The 27,021-nt window shown below is 50.1% G+C and overlaps 1 protein-coding gene across 1 annotated transcript; it reads left to right on the top strand.

Moving 5' to 3' along the window:
- Positions 1-1,694: 1,694 nt before the first annotated feature.
- Positions 1,695-26,883, top strand: LOC130478946 (homeobox protein SIX4-like). The gene is made up of 3 exons (XM_056851206.1): positions 1,695-2,428; positions 20,483-21,192; positions 26,093-26,883. Exons 1-3 carry the CDS (start codon positions 1,695-1,697, stop codon positions 26,881-26,883), a joined length of 2,235 nt encoding a protein of 744 aa, XP_056707184.1.
- Positions 26,884-27,021: the final 138 nt, after the last annotated feature.

Below are 27,021 nucleotides of genomic sequence, written 5' to 3'. Positions count from 1 at the left end.
AAAGTTGGGAACCACTGCTCTAGGGTCACACAAGGCTCAGCCTAACCTACCTCGTAGGGTTGTTGTGAGGATAAAACGTAGGAGAGGAGAATGATATTTAGAAAATAATAATAATAAAATACCGCCTAACGCCTGAATGGTGATTTCTGGGTAAAGTCTCAATCTTCCCTGGGAGTGAAAGCCGTTGCAGTCGGCGGGATTTAGTTTCAAATAAACACATCTCGGATCCAGCTATTGATCCCATTCGTACGTTGCTTTCCTTCCCCTCCAAACCACAGCCTTGCGCGAGGACTGGTGTCTAAGGCCTCCCCGCCCAGTTCCCAGCATGGCGAGCCAGCGTGGAGGACGTCAGGCTAGGACTGGGGAGGGGCTAGGACTGGGGAGTTTCTCCTCCCCCCCTTAGCTCTGAAGCTCAATAGATTATCTTGAGCGCACCCCTCCCAACACACAAACTTTCAGCCTGACCTTCCTCAAGATTGTTGTGATGACGAAATCAGGGAGGGGAAAGTCAGATGTTGGCATCCGGGGGGCGGGAGATACAAATGAGAGAGGCCCCCAATTCTTTCTCAACACCCCCCCCCCCGGCCCGGTTATCTACTGGGTATCTTCTCTAGCTGGAAAACTCAGGAAAGCTCCCACCCTGCCAGAAATTGTGTTAGTCTTTAAGGCGCCACTGGACTCTTTTCTGCTGCTACAGACAGACTAACACGGCGTCCCACCGTGATCTTAGCTGGAAGACACATTTCTTTGTCCCTTGACCCTACTGCGATTTTTGTGTGTGTTTCGTTTCTGCATCCACGCCTATCTCCGAAGAAGCGCGCAAATGGAACTCCATACCAACCTGATCTGGGATTTTTGCTTTTTTTTAAAAAAAGGTAGTCTTTAAGGTGTCACAAGACACCTGAAAGTGCATTTTTGGCCGGCGCGACACCCTTGCAGGAGGAATTCATCCGGAGCCCATTTCCTACGCCGTTGTTTTTTAAAAGTGGGGATCTACCCCGGGGTGGGGGGGGGGGAGGAAAACCCCGCAGCCTGTTCGAGCCGGACTCGGTCCCCTACGGCCGGAGCTGCAAAGGAGCGCAGCGCCACATTCCAGGTACGGCTGTTTCACGTGGAGCGGAGGGGGGGGGAGGAGGGAGAAGCCCCGCCTGGAGAGGGGAGGGACGAGAGGGCGGGAGAGAAGGAGTTGATGGACGGTTCCTATAGTAACCCCCCGCCCCGGGGGCGCCACCCGGCCAATCAATGCGCCGGCAGCCCGCCAGTGCCATTAGGAATCGGTAGGAGCCGGAGAGGCTGGGGCGCAATCACGTCGGGGGGGGAAGAGAAAGAAGGGGGGGGAGAAAAGTGGGCTGGCCCGGGCGGGAGGGGCCAAGAAGAGTGGGCCGGCCCCGGGGGGGGGGAAGAAGAGTGGGCCGGCCCCGGGTAGGGGGGGGCGCAAAAAAGGGAGCCGCGCTGGGACCGGTGGCGATGCGTCCTGCGCGGCGGCGAGGAAACCCGATCGGCTAAGGCGCGAGGGAGGAGCGAGCGGCGCGCGCCCTCCGGACCGGAGGAGGAGAGGGGGGGGCAGAGTTAGGGGGCGAGGGGGGAGGCAAGCCTCCCCTGCGCTGGAGGAGTCTCGTGGGGGGGGGGTCAGGACGATGTCTTCGGGCTCCCCGGCGGGCGAGCTCCGGGGCGAGGAGGCGAGCGCGCTGGCGATGCTCTCCGGGGCGCGGGAGGGCGGCCGGCTGGAAACTTCGCCGGCGCCCCGCGTCCCTTTTGCACAGGAGGAGGAGGAGGCGGGCGAGGCGGAGGCCCCCGAGGAGCGGGTGGTGCTGCGGGCGCGGGGCCCCGGCGCCTCTCCTCCTCCGGTGCCGCCGTCGGGGGCGTCGGGGCCGTCCTCGCTGGCGCTGTCGGCGGAGCAGGTGGCGTGCGTGTGCGAGGCGCTGGAGCAGGGCGGGCACCTGGAGCGTCTGGCGCGCTTCCTGTGGTCGCTGCCGGCGGGCGGGCGGCTGGGCGGGCACGAGAGCGTGCTGCGGGCGCGCGCGCTGGTGGCCTTCCACCAGGGGCTGGACGCCGAGCTGTTCGGCATCCTGGAGGGCCACAGCTTCGCGGCCGCCAGCCACCCGCGGCTGCAGGAGCTGTGGTACCAGGCGCGCTACCGCGAGGCGGAGCGGGCGCGCGGCCGGCCGCTGGGCGCCGTGGACAAGTACCGGCTGCGGCGCAAGTTCCCGCTGCCGCGCACCATCTGGGACGGCGAGGAGACGGTGTACTGCTTCAAGGAGCGCTCGCGCAACGCCCTCAAGGAGCTCTACCGCCGCAACCGCTACCCCTCGCCCGCCGAGAAGCGCGACCTGGCCCGCCTCACCGGCCTCTCCCTCACCCAGGTCAGCAACTGGTTCAAGAACCGACGGCAGCGGGACCGCAACCCCGCCGAGCCCCAGGCCAAGAGGTGCGTCAGCCGCGGCGAGGCGCGCGGGCGGGCGCGCGGGCGGGCGGGGGGGGGCCCTGGCTGCTTGGCGCCGCCTTTTCCTCCTCTGCACGGGCTCAGAGGGTTCGGGGCCCGGAGCCCTTCGGGGGGGAGGCAGCCCTTTCTGCTTTGCACTCTGCACATGCTCAGAGGGTTCGGGGCCCGGAGCACTTCCGTGGGGGAGGCAGCCCTTTCTGCTTTGCACTCTGCACGGGCTCAGAGGGTTCGAGGCCCGGAGCCCTTCGGGGGGGGCAGCCTTTTCTGCTTTGCACTCTGCACATGCTCAGAGGGTTCGGGGCCCGGAGCACTTCCGTGGGGGAGGCAGCCCTTTCTGCTTTGCATTCTGCACGTGCTCAGAGGGTTCGGGGCCCGGAGCCCTTTGGCGGGGGAGGCAGCCGTTTCTGCTCTGCACGGGCTCAGAGGGTTCGGGGCCCGGAGCACTTCCGTGGGGGAGGCAGCCCTTTCTGCTTTGCGCAGCCTTTTTCTGCTTTGCGCTCTGCACGGGCTCAGAGGGTTTGGGGCCCGGAGCCCTTCCGTGGGGGGGGGCTTTGTTGCTTTGCGCAGTCTTTTTCTGCTTTGCACTCTGCACGGGCTCAGAGGGTTCGGGGCCCGGAGCCCTTCCGTGGGGGGGGGGCAGCCCTGCATGGGCTCAGAGGCCCCGGGTCTGAAGCCCTGCAGTGGGGAGGGGGGAGATTCCCTGAGCTGAGCTTTGGCTGCAAATTAACCTCTGTCCCGCTTTTGCCTGGCTTTCCCCCCCAAAAAAATTTCTACTTCTTCAACCCCCTCTCCCCTTCCCCCTTATTTTTCACTTTCTTCTACTTCCCCATTGGTCCTTTTTTTCCTTGGGCTAGTCACAGCTCTCTTAGAGCTCTCTCAGCCCCACCTACCTCACAGGGTGTCTGTTGTGGGGAGGGGAAGGAAAGGTGATTGTAAACCAGATTGATTCTGCCTTAAGTGGTACAGAAAGTCAACATATGAGAACCAACTCTTCTTCATCTTTGTCTTCTTTCTCCCACACACACCTTATTTTGTTTCTCTACTTCCTGGTCAGCCTGATTCTTTTCTCCCCCTCCTCTGTTTTCCTTTCTCCCCTTCCCCCCCAAAAAAAATTATCCTGGGCTTTCTTCCACCCTCCCCATCCTTTTGCTTGCTTGGCTTTAAAATGTGAATTCCTTCAGATTCCTTGAAGCACTGTAGGTCTCAGGACAGCCCTGTGAGGTAGGGCCCTTACAGTGTGATCTTAAGGAGAGTTACTCCAGTCTAAGTCCATTCATTTCGGTGGGTTCGACTGGAGTAATTCTCCTTAGGCTTGCACTGTTTTTTCTCCCCCCCCTTCCATCAACTTGAGGAGAAAACAGTGGTTTAGGCTACCTTTTGACCTAAGAGGGTTCACAGCACAATAAAAAAACTCAGCTTCCTGGGATGACCGGGGCGACACTTGAACCCAGGGCTTCCCTGCACAAACTTTCAGATGTCTCCCTGCCTTCTTGGCCTCACTCTCCATCCTTTCCTGCCGCGCTCTCTGGCTTTATTTTCCTCCTCCGCCCTCATGTACCCTGACGCCTTCTCTCCTTCCTCGCCTGGCTTTCTCCCTCCCCCCCCTTCCTGAGTTTCCTTTCTGGACAAACATGGCGTTTACCTTCAGCCCTGGCCTTTCTCGCCACCCCCCACTCACTTTAAACACACCCACTCCTTGGCTCGCCTGCCGAGTGTTTCCAGCAGCGACAACCGAATCTGCTGGCTCCTCTCTCCTTTGGCACATTCCCCCCCAATTTCTCATACACACCCCGCACTCTTTTCACCATGTCTTCCTCTCTGCCCCACAGAGTCTTTTCCAAAATCCAACCCCCCCCTTCCATAACAATCCCGTCCTCCCCCCAAACCACAAAAATTCTTTATGGCTTCATTCTTCCTGGGGTCAGGTTTAGTCATTTGGCTTTTCCCTCCCCCCCCCCCCCATACAAATTCCCATTTTCCTGGGCTTTGTTAGGGGGATTCTTGCAACAGCAGAACGGCTGCTTCCAGCCATCAAACTTCTGTCTCCTCCTGTCCCCTTTTCTTTATCCCGTAAAAAGGCCCAGGAATCTTTCCCCCCATAAGATGCAATCTTTTGATTCCTTCTCATGCCTTCGTAGAACCAACCTAGCATTAAAAATCTGCTGTTTTCCAGTGGGAATTTTCCAGTTCTCCAGAATCCCCCGTACGCAGTGTTAGAAAATAAGTTTGTTTTATCTTTTAAAGACTTCATTCTCTGTTGAAGCTCTTCTAGGCCTCCCCACCATTCCTTCTCGGCACTTTTTCAAAACGCATGAACAAACGTTGTGGTTCTCTCCTAATCCACTTCTTTACTTATCACGGGCCCAAGGAGGCTTTTTCTCTCTCTCTCTCTCTCTTGTTTTATTTGACAGCGTTAATCATTTGCCTGGGTTTTATGTCACCCAGGGAAAAAGAGAAAGAAACATGAGCGCATGGCTTGGCTGGAGGGTAACCCTCCCCACACACACGATTCCTCGCTTCTCTTGTTGTGAAACTTGATTCTGCCCTGACGGAGATCGGGTTTCGTTTCTCCAGAAGAGAGGGACGAGGGGCAGTCTTGAGTCTGCAATCCTAAGCCGGCTGCCCATGGCCTGAAAGGATCCCAGAACAGATCGCCTTTTAGCCTGAATCTCTCACTTGACTGCCCACTCCTCCACATGATCGGCGGACGCTAATCTGGTGAACCGGGTTGGTTTCCCCACTCCTCCACATGAAGCCAGCTGGATGACCTTGGGCTAGTCACACGCTGTCAGCCCCACCTACCTCACAGGGTGTCTGTTGTGGGGAAGGGAAGGTGAATGTAAGCCAGTTTGATTCTCCCTTAAGCAGTAGAGAAAGTCGGCATATAAAAGCCAACTCTTCTTCTTTTTCCTTGGGAGCAGTGTTGTGTGCATTTCTGAGGATCGCCGCAACACCTCTGGGGCATCTCACTGGCCCCTGCTCCGTAGAGAACACATATTAGAAAAGACAAATGAAGGACTTGTGTGGGGGGTGTATCATTTTTTCCCCTTTGCCCTTCCCTGGCATCCCCCATGACCTCTCCCCTTTTCCTCTTTCCATCTCTGCTTTCCACCCCCCACTTTTATCTGCCCCCCTTCTTCAGATTTTCCTTCAGCCCCCCTTCTCTCATGCTTGTGTGTGTAAAGTGCCGTCAAGCAGCCGACTTATGGCGACCCCTTTTTGGGGTTTTCATGGCAAGAGACTAGCAGAGGTGGTTTGCCAGTTCCTGCCTCTGCACAGCAACACTGGACTTCCTTGGTGGTCTCCCATTCAAATACTAACCAGGGCTGACCCTGCTTAGCGTCTGAGATCTGAAGAGAACAGGCTAGCCTGGGCCATGCTTAGCTGTGTTTAAAAAATACCAAGCCTTGTCCTAAGACTGTAGAAGCTAGTCTGGAAAACCAACAAAGTGCTTTCTCTTTCTGGATCTAGTCCACCAGGTTTTGCTGGGGCCAGGTGTTGCCGAGCCGGTGGTAGGGGGCTGAAAGTAGGGGGCGAGGGAAGCCAATTGGCAGGGGCTCTGGGGGGGTTGGGTTGCCTGCAAGCGGCCAGGTGAGCCCACCTCCCCCCCAGCACAAAGCACATTCCAGTCCTCTGGTTTCCCCGCCCACTGCCCTCTGGCTTCCTTTGCAGAGGAGACTCCAAGCAAGAAAAGTCTTTCTTTCTTTCTTTCTTTCTTTCTTTCTTTCTTTCTTTCTTTCTTTCTTTCTTTCTTTCTTTCTCTCTCTCTCTCTCTCTCTCTCTCTCTCTCTCTCTCTCTCTCTCTCTCTTTCTCTCTCTCTCTCTTTCTCTCTCTCTCTCTCTCTCTCTTTCTCTCTTTCTCTCTTTCTCTCTTTCTCTCTTTCTCTCTTTCTCTCTTTCTCTCTTTCTTTCTCTTTTTTTAGAAAAAGCAAACCCCAAAGTCCCTCCTTGAAGGGAAGGGCACAGTTGTGCTGAGCCAGCCCCTTTCTGTCCTTGGCGCACATACATCAAAGCCACAATTGGTGGGGGGTAAAACTGGGCAGACCAGTCAGCAAAATCCGTCCCGGCTGAGGTGTTATTGGGGGGGGGGGCAAGGTTTGGCTATGCAGGGTGAGGTTTTTTCCACTCTGTTTTGTTTGTTTTTGCAAGAGGCATAAACTGCAAAACCTATTAACTACAATTCCTGGGACTTTACCTAGGCCGGGGAAAAAAGAAAGTGGTATTTCTTTTCTCTCTGTCCCAGCGCTTGGGAATGAATGCAAACGAAAGCAAACTATTCCGCCCTCGATCTAACTCTGCGCGCTGCTTCGTAGAGGTTACGCTTCTTAACATTTCTGCTTTGTGCACGCTATAAAACCCAGTCCTGCCCCGTCACTGGCTCAGATGTGATCGATGTAGCAGGAAGTCATAATCAAAGTCCCTCAGGATCACCCTTTCTTTTCTGTTTTTCTTTCGGTTTTTGAGAAAAGCTCCGGCTGCATTCTGCTCAGGCTGGGTTCCACTCAGGGAAGGGGAAAGCCCTAGATACGTTGTCCGAAGCCACATGACTCAGGAGCATCTATATCTCTGGCTACATCCCTGGTCTTGTTGAAGCATAAACAACTAAGTTGGCTTGTCTACCAGGTCAAAGGCATCTACTTCTCCCTCCCCACCTTTTTTCCTTTTTTTTTGTTTGTAATGCCAAGTACAATTCTCCGACCTGTACTGAAAACATTTTATGAGATGCAAGCGAGCTCACCGCATGCTCCTGAAAGGCGCTATTTTGTTGTACATGCTCGTGATTAAATTTCACAAGGGGAGAGGAGCTTTAAGCCAGCTTGGCGTAGTGGTTAAAAGCGGTGGTTTGGAGCGGTAGACTCGGATCTGGAGAACCGGGTTTGATTCCCCACTCCTCCACATGAGCGGTGGAGGCTAATCTGGTGAACTGGATTTGTTTCCCCACTCCTACACACGAAGCCAGCTGGGTGACCTTGGGCAAGTCACAGCTTCCTCAGCCCCACCTACCTCACAGGGTGTCTGTTGTGGGGAAGGTGATTGTGAGCCGGTTTGAGTCTTCTTTAAGTCGTAGAGAAAGTCGGCATATAAAAACCCAATCTTCTTCTTCTCTCTCTCCCCCTCCCCCCACATCAACTGAAATGTCTTTGCTTTCCCTTGAGGTGTAGTTTTTCTCCTAAGAGTAGCTTGCTTACAGCTGGTAGCAACCTTGCTGGGGGTGTTATGATCCCACCTGGAATGCAGGCGGCTTGTTTCTCCCTGGCCATCTTCTTTTCAAGAGGCCTTAATGTTAATTAGTGTTTACATTAATTCTCCTAAGAACACATTTCCTTTCTTTTTTCTCCCAGGGCTTGTCTCTCAGACTTCTTAAGCCTCTTCGTTAATTTCCCCCTGGATCCTTTCTAGCAATAAGGGGTTTTGTGGTGCGGATGGGCGAGATAAGGGCCGTAAAAATGTTCTGAAGTTGGGAGCAGAAGTGCTATATCGATGATAGCCATCCAAAGAATAAACAACCAAATCCTGTGGCTTGTTTGCAAGAATGTGTGACACCTCCCCCCCACCCCCGCCGCCACCACCATACTTGGCTTCCCTCGCTGCCAGAAGCTGCCATAACCTGGGGTGCTTTTTCTTTCATTTTTCTGGGGGTGGGGTGGGGTGGTGTTCTCTCCTTGGGAAGAACCAGGCCTAGAAAACATCTAACGCCTTTTGGCGGCGTTCTCACTCCGGTGGTAAATTCATCAGCTGGAATAGCCTTTAACAGGCTGTTGTGTCTGAGAACAGCCATTGAATGCCATTTGGAGCCCCTCACAGATCTGGGTATCGCTTTACAGCCTGCACATTGTTTCATGTCGGGCAGCCATGTGCCACGTTCAAGACCTTTCTGTCGGTCTCTGCTTCTGTCTCCGAAACCCGTCGGCATAGCAGATTCGCTCAGCCCCAGAGGTTACTTGCATCTAAAACTGGAGATGCACAAACGTTTTTTTAGCAGCTGAACCCATGCGCCTGGAAAAGGAAGGGAACGTATTTCATCCCTTTCCATTCTGGGGAGGAAGACAGGGTGGATGGAGACCTGGTGGAAGGTTATGAATGATTTGTGTAGGATTTATTTTCTCCCTGGTCATGCCAGAACTTGGGAGTCCCATCAGCGGGAAGGTGATTCACTTCAGGCTCAAGGCAGTAAAAAAGTACTTTTTTATTTGATAGTTGTGAAAGTTACCACTGCAAGAGGCAGTAGAGACCACTAGGTTAGATTGCTTTTAAAAAGATCAGGTAAATCATATGGCTATATTCCTTGGCTCCATCACCAACCAAAAGGGAGACTGCAGGCAAGAAATCAGAAGGAGATTGAGACTGGGAAGGGCAGCCATGAAGGAGCTAGAAAAGGTTCTTAAGTGTAAGGATGTGTCACTGGCCACCAAGATCAAGTTATTTCATGCCATCGTGTTCCCTATTACTATGTATGGGTGTGAAAGCTGGACAATGAAGAAAGCCGATAGGAAGAAAGTGGATTCCTTTGAAATACGTTGTTGGAGGAGAGTGTTACGGATACCGTGGGCTACCAAAAAACAAATCAGTGGGTTAAAGATCAAATCAAGCCTGAACTGACCCTAGAAGCTAAAATGGCTAAACTGAGGCTGTGGTACTTTGGTCACATTAGGAGAAGTCAAGAGTCATTGGAAAAGACAATCATGCTAGGAAAAGTTGAAGACAGCAGAAAAAGAGGAAGACCTAACAAGAAATGGATTGACACTATAAAGGAAGCCACGACCTTCAATTTGTAAGACCTGAGCAAGGCTGTTAAGGATAGGACGTTTTGGAGGACATTGATTCATAGGGTCGCCATGAGTCAGAAGCGACTTGACGACACTTAACACGCACGCATATGTTGGGACCAGTTGGGGGCCAGCAAGGAATCACAGAAACGAAGGGATTACTCTTTTGCGCCCAATACTGTGGGGTTTTCTCTTCCTTTTGGTTAATTCACAAAGTTGCAATTTTCTGCTTGCTTGGAGTTCTTCAAGTATGTAGATGCTTCAGTTTTCTTGGGTTGTGTCTGGCACAGGAGCATCTGCTTGATAATTAGATACAGCAATACCTGTGCAGAACCTCCATGCACAGAGGCAGTATAGCTGACCACCAGATTCTGGGGCCCCACAGTGGAGGTTGTTGCTGCCTTGCCTAGGCACTTAACTGAGGTACTTTGGGTCAGCCAGCATCAGAAACAAAAACTCGGGATCCGGCAAGCTCTGAGCCAAAAAGGCAACGGGTTCGTAGACGGCTCAACACAAGTGTACGGGGTAGGACTATAGTTATTCAGTGGCAAGGAAGAGTCTGCCTGTGCATGCCCAGAGGAAATCTCTCCTTTGGAATCTTACACTGGCAGTACAAACGATACATGCTGGTGAACTACAGGCTTCTTTTAAGTCCACGGGTAGCGATACATCTGTGGCTACCCTGCATGTCCACTTGCCATAAAAATGTGTCTTTGTGAACCATCCTGTTTAAAGTCCTTAGCCGGAGGTGCTGAAAACGAGTCGCTCCTGCTGCCAACCCCAATTGGCAAGTGTTCTGCTTGCTCCTCCAGATTTTTTCCTGCCCCTAAACCTGGTCTCTCCTGTTTCTTTTGTTTGCTATTTTTTTTCTTCCCCCCAGGATGTAAACATCACTCTGCTAACAACCTGGTTCTGTAGGATTAACCCCTTCTCCAAATGGAGTCTGTACCCACTGACTTTGCCCCACACTCTCATGCTTTATCAGTTCTGTGGATCCAGAAGTAGGTTTTCGGGTGGTTCGATCTCCAGGGTGTGAACATAAGAAAGGCCCTGCTGGATTAGACCAAGGCCCGTCAAGTCCAGCAGTCTGATCACGCAGTGGACAACCAGGTGCTGCTAGGAAGCCCACAAACAGGACGACTGCAGCAGTGTTATCCTGCCTGCATTCCAAAGCACCCAATATATTAGGAATGCTCCTCTGATCCTGAAGATAATAGGTATGCATCAAGACTAGTATCTATTTTTACTAGTAGCCATGAATCGCCCTCTCCTCCACGAACATGTCCACTCCCCACTGAAAGCCTTCCAAGTTGGCAGCCATCACCACATCCTGGGGCAGGGAGTTCCACCATTTAACTATGCGTTGTGTGAAGAAATACTTCCTCTGTTTTGTATCTCTCGCCCTCCAGCTTCAGCAGATGACCTCGCGTTCTAGTATTCTCAGAGAGGGAGAAAAACTTCTCCCTGTCCACTCTCTCCATACCGTGCATAATTTTATAGACCTCTATCATGTCTCCCCTTAACCGCCTTCTTTCCAAGCTAAACAATCCATGTGCATTCAAGCCAAACAGAGAGATTAAGGTTTCCTCAAGTTTCAGGTTGTATGTGGGAGTTCAGCTTGCGTGTTTGAAAGCTTCCCCCCCACAAATAAACAGTTTTGTTTGTGCACATGGGGGCAGGGGACTAGATGGAACCCCTCTTTCTGACTTCCTCGTTTGGTGTGTGGGCAGCATCGAACCCGCTGACAGTTGTAAGATGTACATCTTTTTTATGTTTCCCCCCATAGCATTCTGAACCTAGGCTGATCTTCTTTGAGAACAGTACTTAAAAACTATTCCTGGTCACGTCAAGCCTTTCTTCGTGCTCCTCCAGAAACTATTTTACCTATTTCATTTCAGCTTATCAGTTTTCTTTGTCTCCTTAGCATAACACCTTTTTCCTCCTTTTGCATATACACACACATTTGCATTAGCATCGTTCGTGATCAATGAATGTGGAATAGTCGCTGACCTACGATTGCATACTGATAATTGGGCATATTAATTTGGGGAGGCGTTTATGCAGAAAAGGAGCCAACGTGGCGTAGTGGTTAAGAGCGGAGGACTCTAATCCGGAGAACCAGGTTCGATTCCCCACTCCTCCCCTTGAAGCCTGCTGGGTTTCCTTGGGCCAGTCACAGTTCTCTCAGGACTCTCTCAGCCCACGTGGAGGTAGGGAATGGCAAACCACCTCCAAATGTCTCTTGCCTTGAAAACTCCACGGGGTCGCCATAAGTCAGCTGTAACTTGATGGCAGGAGCGCACGCACTATATTGTTAGCCTGCCTTATCTGTAAGGAGCTCAGGGTAGCATACATGAGTCTTCCTTCCCCGTTTTATCCTCCCCACTATCCTGTGTCTTAAGGTTACCCAGAGAGTCACACAGCAGAGTGAAGATTTGATCCCATGTTTTCCAGATCTTACCCCTCCATCGCCCTAACCCAAATGGCCCAGGCTAGTCCGCTCCTGTCAGATCTTAAAAGCTAAGCAGGGTTGGCTGTGGTTAGTAATTGGATGGGAGTCCACCAAGGAATGCCAGGAATGTTTAGGGGAGGGGCCGTGGCTCAGTGACAGAGCCTCTGCTTCGCATGCAGAAGGTCCCAGGTTCAATCCCCAGCATCTCCAGTTAAAAGGACTAGGCAAGTAGGTGATGGGAAAGACCTCCGCCTGAGACCCTGGAGAGACGCTGCCAGTCTGAGTAGACAATACTGACTTTGATGGACCAAGGGTCTGATTCATTTAAGGCAGCTTCATGTGTTTATGTGTTGTTGTGCAGAGGCATGCAGTGGCAAACCACCTCTGAATGTCTCTTGCCTTGAATACCCTACGGGGTGGCCATGAATCAGCTGTGACTTGATAGCACTTTCTGTAGAAAAGAAAACACGCTCCCTCTCCGTACACCTGAAAGAACTGTAATGAAGTAGTCGAAGGAGCACATGCAAAGAATAATATTGCTTAGCTTTAATATGGTGCTTTTCATGGTAAAGGTAGACCCTTGTGCAAGCACCGAGTCATTCCTGACCCATGGGGTGACGTCCTGACGTTTACTAGGAAGACTATGTTTATGGGGTGGTTTGCAGTGCCTTCCCCAGTCATCTACACTTTACCCCCAGCAAGCTGGGTATTCATTTTACCATTTAATGGTAACACACATGAAATGCTTTTATCTGGATCATCCTTGCAACAGACCTGTAAGGTAGGCCGGTACTAGTAGCACTAACTCTCTGTTGAAGGGGAAGGGAGTGAGGTTTATTTTTATCAATTTTTAAAATTCATTTATACTGTGACTTTCTCCCTAATGGGGACCCAAAGCAGCTCACACCATTCGCCTCTCTTTTTTCTACACAACAACCCTGTGAGATAGGCTAGGCTGACGAGTGGGACTGGCCCAAGGCCACCCACTGAGCTTCCATGGCACAAGTGGACATTCAAACCCAAGCCTCCCAGATACTAGTCTGACACCCTACTATGCTACACTGGCTTGAGCAGCAACACCTAAGGCCCATCAGGGGAGAGATCAGGTTCCCCCTGGGGGCTTGAGGTTCATGTCTCAGTCTCTTGGCAGTGGTGCTACGTGGGATCAAATAATTGTACGTCTAGTTCCAGGTGTTCGGCGGGGCTTTGAACTTGCACTGCGTTAACTACGGCTCCAACATGTCACGTTGTACGTCATTTTTGGAAAGCGGGGCATCGTCCCCTGTTCAGAGCCCCCAAAAACCTTAATTGGGTGCGCTGTAGCCCCTGGGTGTCCCAAAAGCGGCTTCCTATGTACAGAGAAGCACATGGAATGATTAGTAATTCCTCACTAAGGGGTTTGGCGTGTTTGCCAGCGGGCTGTAAGGGGAAAACGAATTAAAGATTCCCGAGTGTTTTAAGAGAGCAATCCTTTGTAGCTGCACAGATTCTTACTTGAGTCTGTTTAGTGGGACTTACTCCCAGGAACGTTTTCTTAGGATAGCGCTGTCCAGTGCCCTCTGCACGCCTGTTGTGTCTCTGTGTGATTGCCTCCAATCAGCATCTGCTTGAGCAGAGGGGGGTAATTCTGCCACATGTCTCCATCGAAGTGTGGAATAGTGGTTAGCTCCTCCGTTTGGGAGGCATAAGTTCAGGTCCCCTCAACAATGGGGCCATTGCATACTCTGAAGCTAAACCCTATTGCAGGAGGCATGAGTGAACTTATTCTTCCAGTTTTTAATTCAAATGCTGGACTGTGGGGAAAAATAGGGGTAGTGCAGATGAGGGCGTCTTGCCTTGACAGTGCTGGCCAGTTACTTCTGAGTAAGCCCAATGTTGTGGCTGCAGCTCCTGATCCATGAATGGCCCTAGGTGCCGCCACTCAACCTCAGTCCCCTCCCCTTCAGGACTTGTTATATCAAGGGACTTCCAGGCATGGAATATCGGTTGGGTCCTGCTAGGGAGAGCTTTAGCAAGCGAATCTTCAGGGTTTTTGCAGCACTGCCCCGAAGCCAGATCAGTTGCAGAGCATTTTGCGAACGTGATCAGCCCTATTGGCAGACGGAATAGCTGTTGGCATTCACTTCCTTCCTTAATGGAGTAGCAAGCTTTATTCAAAAGTGAAGTGCTGGAGAGCTTTCAAATGGAGCTTTTTCTTCCAGTCCCGAAATAAAAAGGGCTTGTGTGTGTTTAACCATCGCTTGTCGAAGAAGAAGAGTCGGTTTATATATGCCGACTTTCTCTGCCACTTAAAGGAGAATCAAAGTGACTTACAATCACCTTCCCCTCCCCACAACAGACACCCTGTGGGGTAGGTGGGGCTGAGAGAATGTGACTAGCCCAAGGTCACCCAGCTGGCTTCATGTGCTGGAGTGGGGAAACAAATCCAGTTCACCGGGTTAGCCTCCGCCGCTCATGTGGAGGAGTGGGGAATCCAACCCGGTTCTCCAGATCAGAGTCCACCGCTCCAAACCACTGCTCTTAACGACTACACCATGCTGACTCTCCTTCCGGTTTTGAGTACCAATGGCTTGTGAACACCCAATGGGGTGCTTGAGTCTTCTTTGCCCTCCCCCATCATAACCAGTTCTTAAAACTCTACTTCCCCATTCTTCCAAGCTTCAGCAGTGGCTGGCATTGCAAGAGTGGCGCTTTTTGAGAAACTCCATTGGACAAAGCCGCTTACATTTCTCCGAATCATGGCCATAATATTGAGGCAGGGGTTTACTTTGTAAAATAATTTGGGGAGTTCATGTTGTGTATGTGTAAAGTGAATGGAATAAAAGAGGTAAAAAGGGTTTATTAGTCGGAATAAAAATCCCCTATGCGTTTTGCTGCAGAATTTATGCTCATAAGGACTACTGCAATAACAACAGATTCCCCTGAAGAAGCCCCCTGGGCGAAACATGTAGGGAATTTTTATTCTGAGTAATAAAAAAATATTTTTACCTATTTTGCACCAATGGCCTTGGCCTTATTTTTGTTTCTTGTAGTCGGTGCGGCCCTTTTATTTCTCTTTGTGTATGTGTAGTGGTTAAGAACGGTGGTTTGGAGCAGTGGATTCTGATCTTGAGAACCGGGTTTGATTCCCCACTCCTCCACATGAGCGGCGGAGGCTAATCCAGTGAACTGGATTGGTTTCCCCGCTCCTACACACGAAGCCAGCTGGGTGACCTTGGTCTAGTCACACCCTCTCAGCCCCACCAATCTCACAGGGTGTATGAAATGGGGAGGGGAAGGTGATTGCAAGCCGGTTTGAGTCTCCCTTAAGTGGTAGAGAAAGTCGGCATATAAAAACCAACTCCTCTTCTTCTGAAGTGCCATCAAGTCACAGCTGAATTAGGGTGACCCCATAGGGTTTTCAAGGCAAGAGATGAGCAGAGGTGGTTTGCCATTGCCTGCCTCTGCACAGTGACCCTGGACTTTCTTGGTGGTCTCCCATATAAATACTAACCAAGGCTGACCCTGCTTAGCGTCCGAGATCTGACAGGATCAGGCTAGCCTGGGCCATCCAGATCAGGGCCCTTTGTGTTGTAGGCTGGCAATAAATGCATCTGGGGATTCTTGGGTCTTACAGCAGCTTTGCACTCCATTGCTGGCACAAAGGATACAGAAATCAAAACTGTCTTGTTCTCAAAATTTCCAAATTGTCCCCAGCGGGAAAACAGGCAGGCTCCCCCACCACTGGTTGCGAACACTTCCCTCCCCCTATTAATGTACCTAGCAAGCATGTACTCTGCAAAAAGCTGCACGCTGTCAAGTCCTGTTGATCCCAGCGGGGGAGTCCAGCACGTATTTAAATCTCTTCCTGTGGAGATCAATATGGAAGTGCTTTGAAAATACATATCCCACTTTCCCCTCATTAGGGAATCCGAAGTGGCTCGCGATTAAAATCCTTCCCTCCTCCGTTGTATGTTCACAACAACCGCTCCATGGATAGGTTAGGCCGAGAGAGAGAAGGTGTGTGACTGGCTAAAGGTCAGCTGGCAAAGTCATGATTTGAACCCACGTCTCCCAGATGCTTGCCTGATGCTGAACGCCCTAGACCATGCAGGCTCTTAACCTGCTTTAACTGCTCTCAAGTTCTTAACTGGCTGGACTGAGCCTTAATTAAAGAAAACACAAATGCAAGATGCAATTTATTTATTTCCTTCATTTATACCCCGCCTTTCTCCCCAGTGGGGACCCCCACAGTGGTTTACATCACTCCACTCTGTTTTATCCTCACAACAACCCTGTGAGGTAGGTTAGAAGAAGAGTTGGTTTTTATATGCGGACTTTCTCTACCACTTAAGGAAGAATCAAACCGGATTACAATCACCTTCCCTTCCCCACAACTGACACCCTGAGGTTGGTGGGGCTGAGAGAGCTCGAAGAGAACTGTGTCTAGCCCAAGGTCACCCAGCTGGCTTCATGTGTAGGAGTGGGGATACCAGCCCAGTTCTCCAGATTAGCCTCCACCACTCATGTAGAAGAGTGGGGAATCAAACCCAGTTCTCCAGATCAGAGCCCACCGCTCCAAACCACTGCTCTTAACCACTACACCATGCTGGCTCTCTCTTTTAGGCTGAGTGTGTAAGTGGCCGTAGGTCATCCAGCAAGCTTCCCTGCCAGAACTGGGATTTGAACCTGCGTCTACCAGATCCTAGTCCGACACCATGACCATTATGCCACACTGGCGCTCTCTCTATTTATAAATGATGCTTAAGAACATAAGAAAATCCCTGCTGGATCAGACCAAGGCCCATCAAGTCCAGCAGTCTGTTCACATAGTGGCCAATCCAGGTGCCTCTAGGAAGCTTACATGAGGACAATAAGAACCTGCATGTCGGTCTTCTCTGGTCAGTGCCTGGAGGAGAAATGTGTCACCGCTGCCTTTAGTTCTACAGAGCCAGCGTGGTGTAGTGGTTAAAGCACAAGATTACAGCGATAAAAAATCCACAGTTGCAAATGATCCATAGAAGCGCAATGAAGAAAGTCACGTGTTAGGTTTTCATGCATTTGTTTTCTTCACTTCTCACTTCCCTCTGTGGCCCCCTAGTCTCGTGCCATGGCCCCCCCTTTACGCAATTTGCACCTGTGGCCCCCTTGGAATATCCTGCCCACCCCCAGGGGGGAGGGGCATAGGGCCCCAGCTTGAGAACCACTGCTCTAGGCTGATCCTGCATTAAGCAGAGGGTTGGACTAGGTGGCCTGTTTGGCTCCTTCCAACTCTGTGATTCTAAGCGAAGCAAGGACGATACTGGATGGGAGACCACTGAGGAAGGCTCTGCAGAGGATAGAAATGGGAGACCAGATATGCTTCTCACTTGCCTTTAAAGCCCCTTGCTGAGGGTCACCCTAAGTCAGCTGCAATGGCAGCACTTTACACACACACACACACACACACACACACTGTAGCTGTGAAAGGGTCAGACTAGGATCTGGGAGACTCAGATTCGAATCCCTACTCATGCCATAGAAGCTTGCTGGGTGACCTGGGGCCGGTCACACACACTCACCCTTTCCTACCTCCTAGGGTTGCTGTGAAGATAAAATGGAGGGGAGTAGAAGAACGTATGCTGCTTTGGGTCCCCGTTGGAGAGGAAGGCGGCTCAATATAAAGGAAACAAATAAATGATTAAAACGCACGAATTCAGTGCATAGCTCATTCTTTCTGGTTTCTGTGTGACAGCTGGGATACCAAGGCCGGGGCTATAATCCCCCCCCCCCCCCGATGCATTTAGGCTGGATGCGTTTGTGGTGTTCTCTGCTTACCGTCATAGATGTGCCCGGGCTGCCAGAAATCCTTAATTGCCTCCGCCAGCTTGCCAAATGGCTGCTCCCTGGCCCTCTGCCCCCATTGTGCCCCCCTCCCCAGGGCATTTTAGCTCCAGCAGGCAGGTTGGTCTGAGGCGATATTGCTCCTTGGATTAAAGTTGTATTAAACATTTTGGGGCCAGGCTGGAAATACGAGCTGGGGGGCGCTCTGTAATTAATCTAACTTTGCGTATCGTTTTCTCGAACCGCACCGGTGCCAACGTTTGCAGCCGACGGGCAGGTTATAATTCGCATTCCTGGTAACGCTGTTGGTTCCAAGTGTGTGCAAAGAGGACGTGAGCAGAGGCAAACTATTATTATTATTATTATTATTGCCATTACAGCTGACTTATGGAGACCCCCCCCCTTAGGGCAGGGGTGTCAAACATATGGCCCGCGGGCCGGATCCAGCCCCTTGAGAGCTCTTATCCGGCCAGCCGAAGCAGCCGCCCGCCCCCAGTCCTGAGGTGTCAGTGATCAAAGACTGTTAAATAAAAGAAAATACTGTAAGAGTGTTATCGTGTTAAGCATGTTTGTGTTTTAAGTAAAAAACAAAGTAGAAATTATATCATTAATTGGCCTTGCCTGTCTTCTGTGAACTTTGTATCTCCAGTACCTGGCATGAAATTTTACGGTACACATGGTTTGGCCTGACGAAGTAACATTTATGTCATATCCGGCCCTCATAACAAATGACTTCGACACCCCTAATGTATACAGTTCAGCCAGTATACACCAGCGTGGTGTAGTGGTTAAAAGCGGTGGTTTGGAGCGGTGGAGTCTGATCTGGAGAACCGGGTTTGATTCCCCACCCCTCCACATGAGCTGCGGAGGCTAATCTGGGGAACTGGATTTGTTTCCCCACTCCTACACACAAAGCCAGCTGGGTGACCTTGGGCAAGTCACACGCTCTCAGCCCCACCTACCTCCCAGGGTATCTGTTGTGGGGAAGGGAAGGTGATTGGAAGCCAGTTTGATTCTTCCTTAAGTGGTAGAGAAAGTCGGCATATAAAAATCAACTCTTCTTCTTCGTGGTACTTTCAAAATGGGTTTTAGCATAAACACTGTTGTCCGCACCATCGGGGACAATCAAAAAAAGGGGTTTAATTGGGTTGTCTAAACAACTAGGTGTGAAAATGTTGTAACCTGTACTCAAATGCTGTTGTTTTGCCCGGAAATTTGGTAATAAAGAGCAGAGCGGCTGTGGTCCCCGGGATATCGGATAAGCTCACAGAAGTGCCTCAGTTTATTATCTCAGAGAAGAGAATCCTGCAGCTAGTTTAGAGATGCAGAATTCCTGGAAATTCCTCGTGCGGGGATGGAGAAAGGAATTGTTGGGAAATTTTTTAATTTGAGTGTTTATTTTCAGGAACAGAGCGCAGTATATCTTTTTGCGGCATAAAGTCGTAGCATCTGGGATGCTTATGAAATTTAAAAGCAGCACAATCTGAACGGAGCAATCAGTTTTAAGCCTGTTGATTTTGGTGCTTTTAGACTGGGGTAACCTTGCACGGGATCGCGCTATATACGCAGTCCTGTTTTATTTAAAGGACAATTGAAAACCTGCCCCCAAGCGAAGCAGGCAACTGCTGTATTGTCAGCTGCCTAAAAACGTCTACATTTTTGTGAGCTGGGAAAAACAGAGGCAGGAAAAGAGTCAGGGGAGGAAAAACGCCATCGACCTTGGTAGAAACCGAAAGGATGATTTATTATTTGGCCCTTAAAAAATGGTCCTTTCTCCATATGGTCAGTGTTAGCGTTATCCAGTAATAATATAGAAATCGGCAACGCTTGTTTAGCCAAGGCAGCAGGGAGATAATTTTACAGGCCACAGCGACCGTTCTTTCATACTACTTCCAGCTTTCCCTGGGTGAGGGGAGGTAGTCGCTGCCTTAAAGATAACGATAACCCTGTACATACAGTGTCTGTGTATGAGCAGTGTGTGTAAAGAATGGAGTAGGATCTCTTGCTCATTAGCCCCACCCTATCCGTATTCAATAGAAAAGAGCAAGAGTCCAGCAGGACTTTAAAGACTAACACAATTTCTGTCAGGGTATGAGCTTTCGTGAGTCACAGCGTGGTGTAGTGGTTAAGTGCGGTGGTTCGGAGCGGTGGACTCTGATCTGGAGCACCGGGTTTGATTCCCCACTCCTCCACATGAGCGGCGGATTCTAATCTGGTGAACCGGGTTCGATTCCCCACTCCTCCACATGAGTGGCGAATGCTAATCTGGTGAGTTGGATTTGTTTCCCCACTCCTACCCATGAAGCCAGCTGGGTGACCTTGGGCTAGTCACACTCTCTCAGCCTCACCTACCTCACAGGGTGTCTGTTGTGGGGAAGGAAAGGTGATTGTAAGCTGGTTTGAGTCTGCCTTAAGTGGTAGAGTTAGTTTTTATATGCCGACTTTCTCTACTGCTTAAAGAAGAATGGATGTGTTAGAAGAAGAAGAGTTGGTTTTTATATGCCGACTTTCTCTACCTTAAGGTGAATCAAACGGGTTTACAATCTCCTTCCCTCCCCACAACAGACACCCTGTGAGGTAGGTGGGGCTGAGAGAGCTCTAACAGAACTGCAACTAGCCCAAGGGCACCCAGCTGGCTTCATGTGTAGGAGTGGGGAAACCAACCCAGTTCACCAGATTAGAGTCCACCGCTCATGTGGAGGAGTGAGGAATCAACCCCGGTTCTCCAGATTAGAGTCCACCACTCTTAACCACTACACCACGCTGGCTCTCAGCTTTCAAAAGTGTATACCCCGAAAATCTTGCTGGACTCTAAATTGCTATTGGGCTTGAATCTAGTGCTTCTACTGCAGACCGGCATGGCTTCCCTCTGAAACTGCGCAGGGGAGGTTTTATTCCCCACAGAGAAAACACTGACACTTGAGAATATCTGCAAACCTGCTTTTAAAGGCCTTGGTGGTCTTGGCAGTCAACAGAGATACCACTTGAGTTCACTGTCCTTTCTCTCTTGCCTTGCAGTGAGTCGGACGGTAACCCCAGCACCGAAGACGAGTCTAGCAAGGGGCAGGAAGACTTATCGCCGCACTCGCTCACCAACGCGTCTGATGGCGTCACCAGCTTAAGCCTTCCTAGCCACATGGAGCACGTGTACATGCAACAGCTCGGAAACACCAAAATCTCGTTAAGCTCTTCGGGAGTTTTGCTGAACGGGAACTTAGTGTCCGCCAGCCCCTCTCCTGTTTTTCTGAACGGTACTTCTTTCATCCAGGGTCCCAACGGGGTCATTCTCAATGGACTCAACAGCGGGGCCTCGCAAACGGTATCTTTAAATCAACCTAAAACCTCTCCGGGAGCTTTGAGCAATGGGGTTCCCATGGCCGACCTCTTAGCATCCTCTTCCGAAGACGTGAAAGACTTCAAACTCCTCCAGACGTCCATGCCCGGCTCGGCCGCGTCCTCCTCCACCACCACCACCACGTACAGCCCCACTTCTGCGGCTGCCTCTTTCCCGGGTTTGATCCCGAGCATGGAGGTGAAGAAGGAAGAAAGCGAGGAAGCCATTGCTCCTCAAGATGGCGGCTCCATGGTTACTTTTACGGGCCCCATCCAGATAAACCAATATGGCATTGTCCAGATCCCCAATTCGGCAACAAACGGCCAGTTACTTAATGGAGGGATTGGGTTTTCGTCTCTGCAGCTGCCGCCGGTTTCAGTGGCCTCTTCCCAAGGTAAAATTTGGTTTGTTTAAGTACATTTTTATTTGCTAGGATGTTAAAACGAGATATTATCTCGCGTCTTTTTGCAGCTGTGCTTGTATAGTATCAGATCCAACACAGCCGTTCTGCCAATGGTCATGCCTTCTCCCAGTGTAAGGCGCCTTCTCCTGATGCAAGAGGTTTCTTACAGTGAGGGTAGGCACCGACATTATCTAAACTAGAGATGTAACATTACTGGAAACTTTTAAGCTGGGGGAGCAGGGAGTGTCTATGCCTCTTTCATTTTTTCCTGGGAGGAAAAAGGAAACTTGAGGAAACATTGAAATCATTGCAATACTATCCTATTAAAATTAAACTTTTCTTAACTTAGAATCATAAAGTTGGAAGGGGCCATACAGGCCATTTAGTCCAACCCCCTGCTTAATGCAGGATCACCCTAGAGCATCACAAGTGTTCGTCCCGCCTCTGCTTACAGACTGCCAGTGAGGGGGAGCTCACCACCTCCCGAGGTAGCTGATTCCACTGTTGCACAACTCCTACTGTAAAAGAATTTTTTCCTAATATCCAGCCAGTAAGTTTCCACCCGCAATTTAAACCCATTATTTTGAGTCCTATCCTCTGCTGTCCCTGCCCTCCTGTAAGTGACAGCCCTTTACATGCTTCAAGAGAGCAATCATGTCCCCCCTCAACCTCCTCTTCTCCAGACTGAACATTCCCAACTCCTTCAGCCCTTCCTGGTCGGGCTTAATCTCCAGGCCCTGGTCATCCACGTCGGCCTCCCCTGCACCCGCTCCATTCTGTCCACATCCTTTTTGAAGTGAGGACTACTTGATTTATTTATTTTTGGATTTGTACCCCGCTCTGTCCAGGCCAATGCTGGGCTCAGAGCAGCTTACATAGGGTTGCCAACCTCCAGGTACTAGCTGGAGATCTTCTGCTGTTAGAACTGATCTCCAGCCGATCGAGCTCCGTTCAGCTGGAGAAAATGGCCACTTTGGCAATTGGACTCTATGGCATTGAAGTCCCTCCTCTCCCCAAACCCTGCCCTCCTCAAGCTCCCCCCACCAAATCCCCAGGTATTTCCCAACCCAGAGCTGGCAACCCTAAGCTTACATAATAAAACACTATATTACTATTACATTTTAAAAATTCTAATTCTACTAATATGTAATAAATAAATATATAACATTTACAACCCATAATTCAAAAACTAGTTCTAAAATCCAGTGGCATCCCTTCCATTAACACAAAGTCAGCCTAGAGGAGAGATATTCAGGAACGCCTAAGCCAAATCAGAAAATTAAGCAAATAGAGAAGGGAATCCAGCCATGATGGAAAACCCATGCTGCCCTCAACCGTAGGCCCGGTGGAACAGCTCTGTCTTACAGGCCCTGCAGAACTGTACCTGATCCCACAGTAGGGTTGCCAACCTCCAGGTATTAGCTGGAGATCTGCTATTACAGCTGATCTCCAGCCAACAGAGATCAGGTCACCTGGAGAAAATGGCCGCTTTGGCAATTGGACTCTATGGCATTGAAGTCCCTCCCCTCTCCAAACCCCGCCCTCCTCAGGTTCCACCCCAAAAACCTCCCGCCGGTGGCGAAGAGGGACCTGGCAACCCTATCCCGCAGGGCCCGGGTCTCACTAGAGAGAGAGAGCTCCACCAACGTAAAATTTTAATTTATAACGTAGCATATTAAATTTTACTGTTCAGCATATTTATGGATTTTAAAAGTATAAATATCTTAGTTTTCTTAGTAGAAAAAATTGCAAGTATACCCAATATACCAAACCACGATTAAAATCACTAGGTTAGTAAGACTTAATATAAATCATGGTTTTCTACATAAAGACTCATTCTTGCTCATTCTTAATATTTTCAACCAGATGAAGGTTGTAATACCAAAATAATCTTACAGAAACCTCTGGAAGAACATGGCATTGTGAATGGTTTAATGGAATTCATTTACCAAAAAAATTAAACATTGCATGAATATACCATCTCAAGCTACATAATTAAAAACTAATCCTTGTTTCATTATGAATAATGTAGCTTAAACAGAAAACTATTTAAACTATCTTTAGATAGCATTTTCATCAAAAAGCATTTTATTTTAAAAAATCCAATTTAAATTTTAAAAATCCATTTTTTTTAAATTTAAAAAATAGTTGATTTTTATCTACTCTGGAGCTGAGTGAGATTGAGTGGAAAAGGTGGCTGGATCTGATGTAATATGCATAGGTATGCAACCTGTGCATATTACATGATGCAATATGTAATATGCAGAGGTATCTATGCATATTCATCATCAGCATGTCTAACTCTTGACATGGCCAGATCTGTGGATACTTAAATCTAGAGATTGGAGCCATGAACAGACATAAGAGAACTTTCTACAAACCTGTGAAAAGCCCCGTTTGCAGGAAAATGTGGAAAAAAATATAGTGTACAACAGGACGTAGCAGCAACGGCTGTAGCTTCAAGAAACAAGTGACTTCTGTGGATGTTGCTAAGCAAACCCCAGACAGTTTGCCAGTTGAACCCTTGGTTTCTGTCAGTGAAAGACCGGGGGAGGGTGAATGTTTTCCAGTGCTGTTCTGGCCTTTGAAAGAAGACTCATCGGGGCCAGGCCTGGCAGCAATCACTGGGCTACCTGATCCCACCAAACTTGCTTGACTTGGGGAGGAGCTGTGGCTCAGTGCTAGAGCATCTGCTTGGCATGCAGAAGGACCTAGGTTCAATCCCCGGCATCTCCAGTTAAAGGGACTAGGCAAGTAGGTGATGTGAAAGACCTCTGCCTGAGACCCTGGAGAGCCGCTGCCGGTCTGAGTAGACAATACTGATTCTGATGGACCAAGGGTCTGATTTAGTATAAGGCAGCTTCATGTGTTCACTCAGGCTCAGCTGCTTGTTGCTGTTCAAAAGCAGCTACCCCGTGAAAGCCAGCGTGGTATAGTGGTTAGAGTTTTCTACTAGATTCTGGGAGACCCAAGTTCAAATCCCCGCTCTCCCATGGAAGCACCCTGGGTGACTTAAGCCAGTTACACATTCTCAGCCTAACCTACCTCACAGGGTTATTCTGAGGATAAAACGGAGGAGAGCAAGCATGATGGGGTCCCCATCATGGAGAAAGGTGGGGTATAAATGAAGTAAATAATAAATGCAGCTGAAAACAAAAGGCATATTGGTTGGTGGCTGGGACGGAGAGAAAGATGCTGGGGAAAATGAGGCTATGGGGGCTGCCAGGAAGAGGGAAAAAAGAAATAGTGCAAGGAGGGAGGATACAGGGGAAACTAAAGTTAGCCTAACAACTCCTTTCAGGTTCCTCACCAAGCAACTAGGCCTGGCCCAGAGGCTGGTCCTTCTCAACTGGGACTGACATTTCCCAGGGAGAGCCTGCCAGGGAAAGGGAAAATGGAAGTCGAGGGGGAGAGAGTAAAGTTAGGTTGGTTGGTGGGTGGGAAGGAAGCAGGAAAATGCAGGAAAGGCTATGGAGGCTTTCCGGGAAGTGAAAGAGGAAATAATGGGGGAAGGGCAAAATATGCCCCCTGCATAGGATTGCCAACCTCTAGGTACTAGCTGGAGATCTCCTGCTATTACAGCTTATCTCCAGCCGATCAGAGATCAGATCACCTGGAGAAAATGTCCGCTTTGACCATTGGGCTGTATGGCGTTAAAGTCCCTCCCTTCCCCAAACCCCGCCCTCCTTAGGCTCCGCCCCAACAACCTCCCACCGGTGGCAAAGGGGGACCTGGCAACCCTACCCGTGTAAGTCCTTGCAGTCCCCCCCCCCCCCACTTACCAATATATCTGATTCTCATGGACTGCGTGGGGGTCAGACTGCAGGTGGGAGGATCACATTTTGGAATCCCTTCTCACTGTCAAGCTACCATCGCAGAAAGCTAAGTGAAGGCGTGAGAAGCACTCCACCCCTGCCGTGCTATTTTTCTGCTTGCGTGGAGTTCTTTACATGAGCATTCAGCACTGGTATCTGTTATCTGCAAGCTGAGCTGTTCCGTCACCTTGGCTTTTTACCCCTCATTTTTCCTCCTTGTATAAATAGACCAGGCCCTAGACTCTGTGCCAGAATGCAGCATAATAAAAGATACCTATTATTTATATTATTGTTACAGCTTGTTTATACCCTGCCTGTCTTTCAGGGAGCTCAGAATGGCTCACATGATCTCTCCCTGCCTCTCTCACTCTCTCTCCTCCTTTCCCCTCTTATCCTCACAACAACCTTGTGAGGTAGGGTTGGTTATATGAAAAGGTCACCCAGAAAGCTTCATGGCTGACATTGGCCTTGTATTTCTGAGCAGTGTTTGTGCATCATGTATAAATAGCTGCATCTGTTTTAGGAGTAGAGGTAACACCTAAGCAGAATTATGCAAAATGATGACTATGTGGGCTTATGTGCTTGTTTTGCATAATTCTCTAACTGTTCATTGCCAGGAAGGATAAATCTTTTCTCAAAATCTTGGCTATTATACCCAGCTTTCAGCATATATATTTTTCTTTTGTTTAAATTGAGATGTTTAGAGTTTGCTACATTTTGCACCCTTTACCAAATTCTGTCACTTTCTGATGCAATTGCAAAATGCACATTTCCCTGTCTTTGAAATCCCGTGTTTGTAGAACAAGCCTTTTGCTCTATAACTAAGGTTAACGCCTTATACTGGTTATATACTGTCCTGATCTGGATGGCCCAGGCTAGCCCGATCTTGTCAGATCTCAGAAGCTAAGCAGGGTCTGCCTTGGTTAGAAGAAGAAGATTTGGTTTTTATATTCCTCTTTTCCTCCTTCCCTTGACTTTATCATTTCCTTTTCCAGCGAGTCTCTCCTGATGTTATTTATGCAACATACACAACTTAAACTCTTTCCCTCCCGCCTCCCCCTCTTCTCTCGCTGCAGGCAATATTTCAGTCAACCAGAGTTCATCCGACGGGGCCATTTTCACCAGCGACTCCACATCCGGGCAACATGGGAAGGTGTTTTTCAGCTCTCTGGCTCCTGGCGCGGTGGTGTACACAGTCCCCAACTCAAACCAGGCGCTTGGACCAGTCAAACAGGAAGGCCTGCAAACCAGCCTCGTGTTTTCCCAAGTCATGCCACTCGGTCAGAACGGCCCGCTCCACGAAAGCTTGCCTTCGGACAGCCTGCCAGGCGGGGGCCTCCCGGCAGGAGCCTCCTCATTAGTAAACGTGACGCTGTCGCCTAATTTTTCTCTAGCGCCGCCCACTCTCTTAACCGCTGAGGAGCTTCGCTCTGGCGTGCCCGAGAGCTCGCCCCTGCCGTCCCCCGCGACCAGCGGGGCCGCTGTTGTTTCTGTCAGCGACGCCAACTACGCGACCCTTCAGAACTGCCCCCTCGTCGCCAGCCACGACCTGATGTCCATTTCCGCGACGGCCCTGGAAGGGGTCAGCCCCGACGCGCGCAATCACGCCGAACACCCCCCAGTACAAGTTCACCCCAGCTTCAGCAGAGAGCAGCGGCTACTTTTGCAGTCGATGCCTCACGTAAAGGGTACCTTCTTTGCTGACGCCGACGGCAAATCCGCCAGCAGCTTAATGATGCTGGATTCGAAAACCAAATACATTATGAGCAATATGGTGGACGCGATCTGCGAAGAGCTGGAAACGGACAAGAAGGAGCTTGCCAAACTCCAGACGGTACAGCTGGACGAAGACATGCAAGATTTGTAAACGTGTGGGTTCCCCCCCTTCTTTCCTTTCTTCCTCTTTTTCATTTTGGTAGGCCTCCTCCTCCTCACGCTGCCCTAGAAGCACAGAATGTGGTTCCTCCTGTAGTCCAAATATGTTATTTGGGACAACCCGGGGGGA

This window comes from Euleptes europaea, chromosome 6 (genome assembly GCF_029931775.1).
Source record: "Euleptes europaea isolate rEulEur1 chromosome 6, rEulEur1.hap1, whole genome shotgun sequence".
Lineage (NCBI taxonomy): Eukaryota > Metazoa > Chordata > Lepidosauria > Squamata > Sphaerodactylidae > Euleptes > Euleptes europaea.
Note: the sequence above shows the minus strand (reverse complement) of the source record. Positions and strands in the feature narration are given on the sequence as shown.